Genomic DNA, 14,905 nt, shown 5'->3' on the forward strand with positions numbered 1-14,905 from the left:
TAAATATTTGACTGTAAATTCAGTTGTTATTGTATATTAACTTGAAGTAGTTGTTGGAACTCATAAGTTCCAAATTTTGGATCTGTGTCTGAATCTCACTACTCTTAACCAAAGATCTCAGATTCAAGTCCTGGAATGAATAAATTCACGATAGGGGCCACTTCCCCCTTAAGGCAGAATTTGCAAAGGCAGAGGATAAAAATTAAAGACCACCAATATGAGGGACAAAAATTAAAGACCACCCCCAGTGAAGGGCAATCCAGCAAATAGCCCCCAGAAAATCATAGACAAGGCCAAACTCAGTCCATAACAAAACCCATAAATCCAAAAGCTAATTTCGGTAGGCGGGGTGGGGGGGGGGGGGGGGGTCATCATTTGCACGATTATCCTTCAAAGGCAATGGTCTTTAATTTTTTCCCCCTCAAATTGGTGGTCTTTAATTTTTGGCCTTCGCCTAATACCATGAGTTTTGGGTTTTAAACCCCAGCTCAGTCAAAAAAATTAAAAATAAATCGCAAGACAGAGCTTTGTAGCAAAGTTAAGCTTATTCGGAACAAAGTTAAGCCTCAGGCAGAGTTTTGAATGCAAAACTCTTTCTGAGATAGAGTTTTGCATTGAGGTAGAGTTTTCTTGTGAATCTAAACCTCTGCCTTGCGATTTTTTTTTTACTGAGCTGGGGTTCAAACTTAAAATCTCGAGGTATTAGGCGAAGGGCCAAAATTAAAAACTACCAATTTGAGGGGCGAAAATTAAAGACCAGTGCCTTTGAAGGGCAATCCGCACAAAAAAAAAATGATTTCGGGGCCCATATTTCGCGTTGTTACAAAGAGTTTTAACATTTATGTACGATAGTATAGAATTTTTCATACTATCAGGAGATTTAAAAAATAATTACAGGTAACAGGGGCGGAGCCAAGCTAAGGAAAGGAGGTTCAAACTAAGTTGCGCGGACTCTTCACCTTCAATGCTGCATCCATGTTGGATTCTCCAAAAATACACTACTTTTGGACAATCTGACACGTAGCGGTTGACATTTTTGAAGAATTCGAGCAACATAGGTTCAACCGAATCCCCTCGTCATTAAAAGATTGAACTGGGGAAAAATGCAAACATTTTTTAATGTCCCAACAAATCCGTCATGTACTTTTTTTTTTGTGCATAGCATGACTGAAGTGGGAAAAACCTCTGCATACAAGGCGTACACCAAAAAAGTAGAGAACCTACGTAATAATATGGTTCTCGACAAATGTCGTCCTATCTTCTGTACCAAAAGGAAATCCATCATGTATTTCTAAGAGTGCAAGTCATTGTTAGCTAACTTGAACATATAAACACTCATTGGGTACTGAAGTAAAACTCCAAGATTCTGTATACGGTAAAAATCGAATATACGCTAGATCAGTGAGACCGGAGACCGAGGGAAGAAAGAAACAAGCACGAGCATGAAGACTTTTTTTGGGGACCGGAGGAGTGCTTGATCCGAAGAAAGCGAGGGACATCATTTGGTCCGGTTTCTCCATAGCCGAGTTGATCGTGGCCGTTGGCCCGGTAGATCGTGACCGTTGCTCCGGTTGATCGTGGCCGTTGGTCCGAGTGATCCGTTACACAATTGCCACGCGTCAATACCGTTCTGCCACATCGTACGGGTGTCAGACCGTACGACCCAACCTTATCCTTTTAGGGGTTTTCTTTATTCAAAAGGGCTTTAAGTTGTATGAGGCTCATAAGGCAAAACTATAAATAGGGAACATTACTTTACTTTCAGGGGTTAGCCTCTTTAAATCTAGAACATTTGTAATAGAAAAATATATAAAATCTCTCCCTCTTACTATCTGATTTTTGTCCGGATTTAGTGTGTTCTTCTTTAGTTTTATTCTATCAAACGATATCATACATTATTTAATATATGCATTTAATGCAACCCATCGATTACTATTCAGATTTTTCATAGCTGATCCTAATTCATTTTCTCCCAATCAAAATAGATTAAAGCTCAACCACATATCCTATACCTTATTTACAAATTTAATTGATTACCTAAATTCGGGATAAACAGTTTGGCGCCCACCGTGGGGCTAGGATAATAGTGGTCTTTGATCTCGCTTTCTATCACTTACCCGTTAGGATTGTAAAACTCTTTTGTTCGTTTAAAAACGGACCAAATGGCTAACAGTGGACAATCTGGTCACGTCAACAACAACGAGATTGTGGCCGAAAATGAAGACAGTGGGCCACGAGGATTACCAGCAAATCCCGCCGACCCAAACCCCGTTAATTCAAGGGAGGGCCTCAACCGTCAAAACACCGTGAATCAGGAGAATGCCGCCCCGCCGGCTACCGATCCTTTAAATACTCACAATTCAATTACTGTGTCCCGGACACAAGGCCGGAAAGTACCGGATACCCCGGATGATAATATTGACTAACGTTTAATTTTTGAAATGATGTAGGAACAAAGAACAGCTATTGTCGAACAAGGAATCGCAATAGCCCAGTTGCAAAACAAAAGCGATAAAACGACCCCGGAGAGGGCGAAAGGTGTTGCTGAACCCAGAAAGGACGAGACACGGATGGTTGAGAGTAATGGGTCCGGTGTTGGTTCATCCACCGAGGTTCTGAAAATGCTAGAAACATTGGCGAAGTGGGTAGACTCGACCGAAAAGAGGGTGGAGACATATAACTCTCGGATGGACCAAATCCCGGGGGCTCCGCCTATTCTGAAAGGACCGGATTCGAAGAGGTACAATCAGAGGCCTTTTTCTCCGAGTGCGGCTCCGAAATTGATCCCGAAGAGGTTCAAGATGACGGATATCCAGAAATATGACGGCATAACGGACCAGCAGGAACACGTGACTTCATACACATGCGCTATAAAAGGCAATGATGTTGAAGAGGATGAAATCGAATCCGTGTTGCTGAACAAGTTTGGGGAAACACTGTCAAAAGGAGTGTTGACACCCAATTTTGTCCCGCCTCTCCTCCGAAATACCTATTTACGCTTCTAATATTTTTGGAAAATTAAAAAAAATATATATTGTATTTTACTATAATTACTAGCCTCTTATCAATACCGGCGTTTCATTATTCTATTACAGTCACTAGCCATCATCATCATTTTTATTATTATTATTATTATTATTATTATTATTATTATTATTATTATTATTATTATTATTATTATTATTATTATTATTATTATTATTCACAATTTTTATCATTTCGGCATTTTTACTAGCTTACGCACACGCATCGCATTTATCTTTGCATAATTAAATAATATTGTTTATTTACTGCGGATTTTCGAAATATTGTTGCACGGCTATTAAAACGCCATTTTTTATCTGAGCACTAATAATTGCATATTTTATATTAAGTAATATTTTAACACAAGTTATTTAAATAGGTCTTTTATTTAAATGAAGTGGCCCAATCAATTCATTTTCGGACCAATTTACAAACCAGTCCACATTTTAATTTATCAGCCCATTTTAATTCAGCCCAACCCATTTTAATGCCCAATCCACATTTCAAATACCAGCCCAATATTTCAAAACGGACCAGCCCAACCCAATACACTACCCGGCCCATCCTCGTTCAGAATAAGGGAAACCCTTTTAGGGTTCCCTTCATTCTGCCGCCCCATCCTTTCCCTTCCCCCATCGTCTCCCTTCTCTCCTCTCCTTCATCCCCCCCACGTGATCTCTGCCACCCCCACTCCGCTTTGTCCCCCCCACGCTTCTGCCACCCCACTTCTCCTGTCCCCCCGCTCCTCTCTCTCTTCCTCAAAACGAAAACCCTAGCCCCAAATCCTAAAAATCTAGCTATAAATAAACGTTCCGAGAATGAATAGGGGTTTTTTTTTTTTTTTTTTTTGCGGAAAATCCCATAAAAGAAAGAGTTCTTCAGCCGCATGAAAATTTCCCTAAAAATCAGTCCCTTTAGCCGTCATAATCTTATTTAGTATCGGGTCAAAATACTAGATCCAATTTGTATTCGATTTCCTTGTTTGTTGTTGTGAATCCGAGCATCGCAAGCTCGGATTTGGTAGTGTTTCGAGGTAGGTCGGAGACTCGAAGCCTCACTTCGCTGCGCCCGAAGAAGGTCCGTAATTCCTTTTTCTGTTTATTTCTTTTAGCAATTTTCTTTAATTCTCTGTTTGTATGAGCAATCTTCTGTGTTGGCATGTATTTGTGTTTTCTTTTGGTTTAGTATTAGTTAGCGAGTATGTGTTATCATGTGTTTAGTTTGATATTAGTTAGATTAGTCTAATCATAGTTAATAAATATTATCATATGATTATGTTTGCTTAGCCTTATGTAATTGCGAGTATGTGTCTTAGGTATGCTTTAGATTTGTCTGATTATAATGAATATATGTTAGCATAAGTTTGCTCAGCTTAATATTGATAGGAGTACCATGACGGCTTTTGTGATGTGTTAACATAGTTGATTATGCATTTTGTGACCTAAAACAGTAGTAAAATGTGTGCTAATTGTAATGACCCTATGATTTATGTGATCTTTTGGTCATGATCTTCTAATCAACCAGCAGCTTTATCATATGGTCGATTAGGTGAGATGATCTATTCTAAACGATTACTATCTATGTATTGTATTTAAATCCCCATAGGACATCCTGCTTAGATTAACCAAGTCGCAATATGAGATTAGGATAAATAAAAGGGGATTATCTTGGACTTGTTCATAGTTAAGTGAAACCTGTAAAGACTGTGGCTAACAGTATCTATTAGCACGTTTGCATTGGCTGTGATAGTTTTTTAAAAAAAATGACAAATATCCTACACATATTGCATGACTGTTTGCTTTATTCAACAAATGATGATGAATTTGATTTAGCTTCAACTGTTGGGTCCATGGACTGTTTTTGTGGGAAGAGTTGTTGGAGTTTGTTCTTATGATATGTTTTGTTGCAATTTTGCCTGGTTGGTTAAATGGAGATTCAGTTTTGAAGAAGTCAAAACTCAAAGTGTGTATACTGTTAATGTCTCATGAGAAGTTAACTAGCATGACATGGTAGATGTTAAAATGAATCAGTGTTATGCATCCTAACTGTGAAAGGGGTCAGGGAGTTTGTCATTTGCTTTGTGAAGAGATAAGGAGTGAGGTTCTAGAGTTAAGGTCCTAAGAAAGGCTTTGAGTACCCACTCAACCTAGTAATAATTGCCCTGGACAACTGGGGTTCCTCCATACTAAATCACAAGATCATGAGACCTTCCATAATCCCAACAGTTAAAGAACAAGAGAAGATTTGAAATACATTTACAGTTATCCCTGTTATGATCTTAAATGGGAATAGTGACAAATCAGTAACTTGTGATCTTAACTCCAACTCAACTTGTGTCTTTCCAATCCATTACATGTTTTGCAGTCTAGATAGATTTTAAAAAATGATTTAGCCTTAAACCATGACTAATCCTGCTCTAGTCACTAATATTTATCTGATGTTATTTATAAGTTCTCTGGGAATTAACCTTGAAAGTTTGAAGTGATAACACTAAGTTATGTGAAGTCAGACAACTGTCGGGATTGAGCCTCGATTCGGAGTTTCCATGTTGTTACCCTGCATTGTTTAAAACTGCTCGCTTCAATTCTGATCATGCTAGTATTGCCATCTTGGGATCAGTATGCATTCATTTTGCTTCATCTACAGATAGTCTTGCTGGTGCTGCCTCTGCAAACTTGCCTATGTTTTCCTATACTGTCTATTCTGAGTCTTTGTGTGTCAAATACTTGCCATGTTTAAGTCAGGCAGTTGTAGCCCCGTATGAACATCCAGTCATATATGATTAAAGTTTCTTGAAACATACAACCTGCTGGTTCCATCACATGCGAATACATTTTTTATTTCATCTTTGTTTTGGGTAACTATCTGTCAAAGGGATTTAGAATCCTGCCCTGCTCGTTGTTGTTGTATGTTCATGTGTGGTATTAAATAATTCACGAATCATTCATAATTTGCAATCCCTAATTGCTACTGTCGTGCAGTCTATACCTTAGCCTATTTTGTAGTTAGTTTTAGATGAAGCGCACTGCCATTGCCACGCAGATTCTATGCCTTAACATACATATTTTGTAATTTTTTTCGGCTTCTTGCCATTGCTGCGAAGTTTATAGGCTCATAATATGCGACATGTTATAATCGTAGAACATGTAGCTTGTCCCGTCCTGAAAATTGAAATTGCCATTTATTTTAGGCCTACTGGTTCGGGTTTGCTTCCTTATTTCTTAAGTTTTCTCTTTCTTGCATACTATAAATTATATCATTGTTCTAATTCTTTTCTTTTCTCTTTTCTTTTGCATGACATCTGGGGTTGCGAGGAGTCTCAGACGAGACTCGATTCCGCCGCGAGATCAGACGATCTCATTGCTCCATTCCGTGTTCCCGGTCCACAGAATTCAGCTATAAATGATTGAGAAAGGCTGCCACGTTTTAGCATATCTTATGTGTTTATTTAATTATGTTTGTAGACTATTATTTAGCTACTTTAGAATAATTAATTTAGTGGGGGGGGGGGGGGGGGTTAACTTGAGACGTTAGTTCACACGATAATGGAAATCTTTCTTTTTTTAGTTCAGTTCACGAAATGATTTAGTATACCCATAAAAATGAAAAACGGATGGTAGCTTGAGATAACAAAAATGTCTTCTCTTTTTCTCACGGAGTGTTCTTACTATATTTTTAAATGGACATTATTCTATACAACCATAGAAGCTTTTTTAATGCATATTTTGAAAGAAAATTAATGCTCAACGTTTTCGAAGTCTTCATTCTCGCAAAGCGCTTAAATTAATTAAGGAAGGTTTGTTCATAAAGTTATTTTTGCATTAGCCGTTTATCTATTTCATATAGTTGTTCAACATATTTTTTAGTTTGTTAAAATTAATACCCCGTCTTCGGGGTTATTTCAAATACTTATAAAACATTGCATAAAGCCGCATTTTCTTTCATTCATATGCAAACTTTATTATATATTTTTCTATAAGTTTTATTTTAAATAGCACATTTTATTCAAGCCTTAGCAATATTTATAAGTATTATTTTAAATAGTATTATTATATTTTTTGACAACGTTTATAAGTCTTTTTTCTTAAAATTTAAAGCATCTTATTTAGCATTGATTAATTAACCTAAGTTTGGTCGGATAACCGTAAGTTAACGGATTCTAAAGGATGCCTAACCCCTTCCCTTTAGGATAATATAGAACCCTTACCTAGAATCACACTAGTTAAGCAGACCATTAATAGAGGTTTAGCTTTAGCTTTACCTTAGTTAATATTAGGTGTCCTAATTCACCTTAAAATCAATTATGTGGCGACTCCTTAAAATAAAGCAATTTAGGAATTACCAATATGTTGTACTCCGCTTCAACCCGGTTAAAATGGGGTATAACAGCTTGGCGACTCCGCTGGGTAATCTACCTAGGTTCTAACCATAACGGACTTAGATTTAATTAGACTTTGTGTGATAACTTAGTTACTTTATTTGCTTAAACTATTTTCTCATGCTATAAACTGCTTACATGCTATTAATTGTTTGTTTGATATAAACTGTTTAAATGTTACTGCTTTGATAAACTGTCATTCCGTTCATACTTCCTCCACTCTTGGAAAATTCACACAATTCACACACTTAAAGCGGTTTCGCGGTTCGCGGCCGTGCACTACTAAATCACCCTTTAGTTGGATCGATCTTGTGGATTTAGTCGATCGGCGGTGCAGTCGACGGCCACAGACTTTCCACTCCCAAGTTGTCTGCTTGGGGGAACCTTGTGTCATAGGAAGCCAACTCCTAGTCAGCTTAAGATAAAGCTAAACCAAAACCCTTTTTAAGGACATGCACGAACCTAGGAGGCTTAATACCCAAGGTGTATTAAGTCCATTAGTCAGCCTTGTCCAAATGTCCGAGTGGGTCTATGACCCCAAGCGACGGTCATCACGTTATGTGTATTGATTTGAGGGATAAACATGTATGTTATATGGACCGTGTGCTATTTAGGTAGAACTAACCATTTGTGAACACAGGCAGGCATGAGTCAGTACACTACGAGCAGCAGGCACTTAGTTACGAGCAAAGCATGCAAGAATTAGATACACTTCTAGCCCAGCAAGAAGAAACTGACATCAAAGAAGGCATCAAAACAGGAGAAGTTCTGGCTATGTCATACGCCGAAAGATCGGTCAATATATCCAAGCAACCAAGAGGCTCAAGGATGACGAAGGAACTTCCTCATTGTTAATTAGCTTATGAAAGTCAAGTTGTAATAATTTCTTTTGTACCAAGATTTTCAAACTTTGTATGGGTCTTTAATTAATAGCACATTGGGATGACGTATAATTGCATATTTTATCCTTCAAATCCGCGTTAGGCCTACCTCTGGCATAAAGAGGTCCCTGCATATTAGGACGTCTTATTAATGTTTGTGTTATAAACTTCGTAAGGCGTTTGCTTGCTTGCTAAGTGGTTTACTTGAATTTATTTGCAATATGCTTGCTTTTGAATTTATTTGCGATTATCACCTGATGCCAAGCTCATTACTTAAACTTATTTGCAGGCTCTTATTTGAATTTATTTGTGAAAAGTTATTACTTGATATTTACTAACAACATCTTTGTTTCAGAAGAAAAGTAAAATTCATATTTGCTTTGCCGCACAATTGCATATTGTTTCATTAATTATTTTTGTATCATCTTCACTTCAAAAAAAAAAACTATTTATTCCGCGGTTAGCGCACTTTAGCCACTCTAGAGCACCTTTAAGATCGTTCGCATTTTTAGCATGACTCTCGACAAATTTCTAATCGTCGGAGGAAATTTCCTAATTTTCGCATACCTGAACTAGCCTTGAAAATCCTTAAAGTTAACTCTTATCATTCCAACTTTGTTTTAATAGGCATTCTTATCGTTATTCGCTTAGTTACTCAAATCTATTAGTGTCGGACAATTTGTCCCATCAAACTGCAAATCCTAGAGCTTTTGTGTCCTTCTTTTACGGGTATGATCTTCTATCTCAAACGACGAAACATTTGACCCGTTAGCTCCATGCCTCGTAGAATCCATTTTGCACCCGGTTTACGTCATGGAACTTTTACTTTCAAATTATATCATTTTCATCATTTATCGTTTCTTAAATTGGTAGATGTCCAAATTTATTGGTCCGACCTATCAAATGGCACTTCTCGATACTTGTTCGATTTTGCCATCAAGTTGTTCAAAAATGACTATTCAAGTACCTTGCTTCTGCGAAGTTTTCGCTCAGTCAATCGCGTCATTCTGGGTCGCTGAAATTTATCTTCGCGCACCCATTAATTTCAATTTTTGGCATGCAAGTCGAAGGACAATCTCATAGGTCTCCTGTCCTTGACATTTTGCAACCCGCCAGTGCTTCGTAACTCTCGGGTATATTAAATTCAACTGTCTTGCGCCCGATCAATCATGATCTTCTCTAAGCTAATCTCTTGCATCATTAAAAAAAAAAAACTTTTTACACACCACCCGAACTACGTTTGACCTGATTTCCTGTCAGATACAGGATACGTAGGCAGCCTATATAAGGCCCGGTCTTATTTACTGCAAATTTTAATATTCCCCAAACGAAGGAGCATGAGACTGGGACAATTTTGGAATGCAACCCAAAACATTTTTTCAAAACGTCCTAAAACTGGGGCAAATTTTTTAAAAATATGCTGGAATTGGTAAGAATTAACTCAGAACCAAGCTTTGGCATTCAATATGAGTCAACCTTTTTTCAAATGGCATGTTCTACTCCAATGTAGTTTTCTTTTCTTCCGATTCATTCTCAACCGTCAGAGCTAAATAGCTGATGATTCATTTTCGTCCATTTGTTTCCTTTATATGACTCAAGTCGTCTCCAATCTAGAGCCTACTTAATTAGATCATTTAAAATATATATATATATATATATATATATATATATATATATATATATATATATATATTGTTTATGAAACTTTTACTTCATTCACTAACATTTTATTTTGTTTATGAAGTTTTAATTTTCTCTTTAAAAGGTTGTCTGGCATTGAACATTGTTTTGCTGCGAATCTGCATTAAGGACGAGACTACAATGGCAGAGAGATTTGAAGCTTTCAACACCGGTATGGGTTCGGTGCAAGAACAAAACGATAGCAAGGGAAAAGTGGTTCAAAAAAATATTGTAGCCAATCTGGGAAATACCTTAAGCCTTCTTCCTAACACAACCTCAACTTCCAGCAACGTTTCCTTAGCCATTTCGCCTCACTTAGATCCTACCTATACCATTCCACAAATACCTTCAACCTACACTCCCGATCAAGTAGCGATAATTCCTAATCCTCAATTTTCCATAACCACCGCTCAATTCGAGAAAAGTAAGAAAAACGAACTGGCAATATCCCCATACAGGAGGCCTGGAAAGGAAATCAAGTCGCTTTACCATGAAGATTTGGGAAAAGAACTCCACAATTTGAGGAAAGTCATTAATGAAGAGTTATGTTCAAGGAATTTCCAGATTTTGAAGTATGAAGATTTGTGTGTGCATCCAAACGTTGAGCTCCCGTCAGGGTACAAAATACCTAAGTTTAACACTTTCAATGGGAAGGGAGATCCCGTCGCTCATTTAATGGACTATTGCAGCAGATTAATTGGTATTGGACATAATGAAGCCGTACGAATGAGATTGTTCATTCAAAGTTTATCAGGATCAGCATTCTCTTGGTACACTAAACAAGATTTTAGCAAATGGCTTACTTGGGAAGATATGGCCCGCGGATTTGTAAAGCAATTCGAGTTTAACAATGGAGGCGATCCGCACATAGCCGATTTGCTCAGAACAAAGAAAACGCCACATGAGTCTTTCCAAGAATATGCCATACGATGGAGGTTAGAAGCTTCAAAAATACATCCTCCATTATCCGAGAGGGAATTGATCTCAACCTTCATCCAAATTCAGGAAGACTTATATTATGATAAGTTGCTCGGAGCTTGTGCACACAACTTCTCTGATTTGATTAGGATTGGTAGAGAACTAGAAAATTCCATTCAAGAAGGAAGAATTATAGATAGCTCAGCAACACAAGACGTTCACCAAACCTTCCAAGCGAAGATACTAGGAAATCTGCAAAGTGAAATGAAGGAAAACCAATTTGCTTCCACGACTATGCATCAAGCGCAATGCCATAAAAGTCACCAAATTTTTCAATCTTATGCCACCATGCAATGTCCTCGTCAGCAAAACTCCCAGCAAGGCTACCAACGACGGTTTCACCAAGCACAATCAAGCTCTCAACATAAAAAGAAGAGGAAATATTTTTGCTTCACTACTCTAAATGAACCATTGGCAAATATATTTAAGAGGTTGAGTGCTAAGGGTATTCTACAACCAAAGAAGGGATTTATACCTAAGCATCCACCGTCAAACTTTGATTTATCTAAGAGTTGTGCTTATCACTCAAACATCCAAGGACATGACATTGAAGAATGTCCAGCGCTAAGATTTAAGATTCAAAGCATGATTGAAAGTGGCAAGATAAAGCTACATCTAGAGCCTTCAACCGGTAATATTGCAAACACAAAGACAATTGTTGTTAAGGGTGATCCATCGAAACCGACACCAAGGCATTTGAAAAGAAAGCGTGCAACAAGTCAAGCAGACTGACAGGGACATCATCTTGCCACTTGAGAACATCATTCTCCACATGCCCATCTCTAGGAGTAGCTGCTATTTTGTAATCTTTTCTAGACTTTAAATGAACTACGGTCGACCTGATTCCTGTTAGTAGCAGGATACGTAGGCGCCCATGTTGGGTACGGTCTCAATAAATAAAAAATCCCAATTTTTCCTCCCATAGTCGAACTGGAGAAATTTTGCAGACGGCTTATCCCAAGCCATATTCACATAATCAGATTTCCGCAATGGCAGAGCAACGAGAAGCACAGATTCAAAGCCAAAGCTTCAATGTTCAACGCAAGGCAACCACTTCCTTTTATACTAACAAATTTTCTTTGAGTAACGCAGAACCGATTTTTAGCTACTCCTCGACGATAATGCACGGCATACGAATCTTAGCATCAAGAAAACATCATGAAAGTCATGAAGCAAAGGGTGATTCAAGGATGATTCAAAATCAACACAAATTTCGAAACTCATAATTTTCTTTGAGCGCAGGAATTTTATTCATGGAAACATTTTAGCAAGGTGAAATATCACCAAGGCTTCCAGTTGCGGAAGCCGAAGTATGCTTACAGCTTTGCAGGGACTGCGCATCGAGCGGTCTGAATCTTCCTATAACACGCACAAATATTATTGCTTTCAAATGCTCTGCGCATGCACTACTATTTTAAATACCACGCACCGCATATGCACTATTGCTTTAAATTTCCCGCACTGCATGCACTACTATTTTAAATACCACGCACTGCTGGTTTAAATTCCCCGCACTGCATGCACTATTATTTTTAATACCACGCACTGCATATGCACTATTGCTTTAAATTCCCCGCACTGCATGCACTACTATTTTAAATACCACGCACTGCATATGCACTATTGCTTTAAATTCCCCGCACTGCATGCACTACTATTTTAAATACCACGCACTGCATATGCACTATTGCTTTAAATTCCCCGCACTACATGCACTACTATTTTAAATACCACGCACTGCATATGCACTATTGCTTTAAATTTCTCGCACTGCATACGCACTACTGCTTTCAAATGTCCCGCACTGCAAAAGCACCGCACCTGGATTGCATTATTACTTTCAAATGCCCCGCAAAGGCACAACATCATTGTTCGCAAACGCACATCATTTGGGTTCGTCCACCCTAAAATAGGACATATTGGGTTCTTCCACCCTAAAATAGGATATTGGGTTTTTCCACCCTAAAATAGGATACTTGGGTTCTTCCACCCTATAATAGGATATTGGGTTCTTCCACCCTAAAATAGGATGCTTGGGTTCTTCCACCCTAAAATAGGATACTTGGGTTCGTCCACCCTAAAATAGGACATATTGGGTTCTTCCACCCTAAAATAGGATACTTGGATTCTTCCACCCTAAAATAGGATACCTGGGTTCTTCCACCCTAAAATAGGATATTGGGTTCTTCCACCCTAAAATAAGATACTTGGGTTCTTCCACCCTAAAATAGGATATTGGGTTCTTCCACCCTAAAATAGGATGCTTGGGTTCTTCCACCCTAAAATAGGATATTGGGTTCTTCCACCCTAAAATAGGATGCTTGGGTTCGTCCACTCTAAAATAGGACATTTCGGGCTCAACCGCCTTTTATATGTTGAATGGGCTGTGCACCGCCCCTTTGAAATTCCTGCATATTTAAGGCTGAGCACCGCCTTTTATATGTTGCAGGGGCTGTGCACCGCCCCTTTGAAATTTCTGCATAAGGCTGAGCACCGCCTTTCATATGCTGCATGGGCTGCGCACCACCCTTTGAAATTTCTGCATAAGGCTGAGCACCACCTTTTATATGTTGCATGGGCCGTGCACCGCCCATTTGAAATTTCTGCGTAAGGCTGAGCACCACCTTTTATATGTTGTATGGGCTGCGCACCGCCCTTTGAGATTTTTGCATAAGGCTCAGCACCGCCCCCTTGAAAATTTCTGCATAAGGCATCGCACTGCACCTGCATTGCTTTATTATTCTGTCAAATGCCCCTGCGTATGCTCGCAGCCACATTGCACTGCACCTGCATTGTTTTATTATTTTTCAAATGCCCTGCGTATGCTCGCAGACGCATTGCACCGCACCTGCATTGCTTTATTATTTTCAAACGCTCTGCGTATGCTCGCAGATGCATTGCACCGCACTCGCATTGCTTCATTATTTTTCAAATGCTCTTGCGTATGCTCGCAGATGCATTGCACCGCACCCGCATCGCTTTATTATTTTCAAATGCCCTGCGTATGCTCGCAATCGCATTACACCGCACTTGCATTGCTTTATTTCAATATTTATTTTTACTAACTATTTTTATCTAGTTTAAAGTTTCGCAGGAGCTTTAGCGCAATGTGAAACTATTTCTTCGGCAGCGAACTGGGGCAATACGTCGGGAAGGATAAGCAGACTTCCCGACAAGGGTCAAAGATCTACCTCGAACACTCGGCTCCAATTCCAAATTTCCCGTTCGCGTTCCAGCACACTCAATTTTCAGAGTTCTATCACAATACCCAGTGTCATCATAATTCGACACTGGGATTTTGTTTTGCAAAGATTCGCACTAATCGTGATTTGCCAGTCATAAGTGTCGTAGCCATCCCAAAACTGCACACGGCCTGATTCTCGTGCAGCCCGAGATATGTAGGCGATTCAGAGACCAGAGTTCGGCCGTAATTTTCTTTGCCTTTAATCCTTCATAATCCTTTAGCCGGGACAAAATAGGCTACTAAGTCAACGTCTTTACCCGACAACTCTTTTCATCATTACCGGGCAAAGAGGGACAAGTTGTTGACACCCAATTTTGTCCCGCCTCTCCTCCGAAATACCTATTTACGCTTCTAATATTTTTGGAAAATTAAAAAAAAATATATATTGTATTTTACTATAATTACTAGCCTCTTATCAATACCGGCGTTTAATTATTCTATTACAGTCACTAGCCATCATCATCATTTTTATTATTATTATTATTATTATTATTATTATTATTATTATTATTATTATTCACAATTTTTATCATTTCGGCATTTTTACCAGCTTACGCACACACATCGCATTTATCTTTGCATAATTAAATAATATTGTTTATTTACTGCGGATTTTCGAAATATTGTTGCACAGCTATTACAACGCCATTTTTTATCTGAGCACTAATAATTGCATATTTTATATTAAGTAATATTTTAACACAAGTTATTTAAATAGGT

General features: G+C 38.4%; 1 protein-coding gene across 1 annotated transcript; it reads left to right on the forward strand.

Annotated features, from left to right (window-relative positions):
* The first annotated feature begins 10,104 nt into the window (after nucleotides 1-10,104).
* Nucleotides 10,105-11,673, forward strand: LOC132637954 (uncharacterized). Its single transcript, XM_060354961.1, has one exon. The coding sequence runs from the start codon at nucleotides 10,105-10,107 to the stop codon at nucleotides 11,671-11,673; it is 1,569 nt and encodes a 522-aa protein (XP_060210944.1).
* Nucleotides 11,674-14,905: the final 3,232 nt, after the last annotated feature.

Source organism: Lycium barbarum, chromosome 4 (genome assembly GCF_019175385.1).
Source record: "Lycium barbarum isolate Lr01 chromosome 4, ASM1917538v2, whole genome shotgun sequence".
Lineage (NCBI taxonomy): Eukaryota > Viridiplantae > Streptophyta > Magnoliopsida > Solanales > Solanaceae > Lycium > Lycium barbarum.

Coding starts and splice junctions, on each gene's coding strand:
- LOC132637954 (XM_060354961.1), top strand. CDS start 10,105: ATGGCAGAGAGATTTGAAGCTTTCAACACCGGTATGGGTTCGGTGCAA.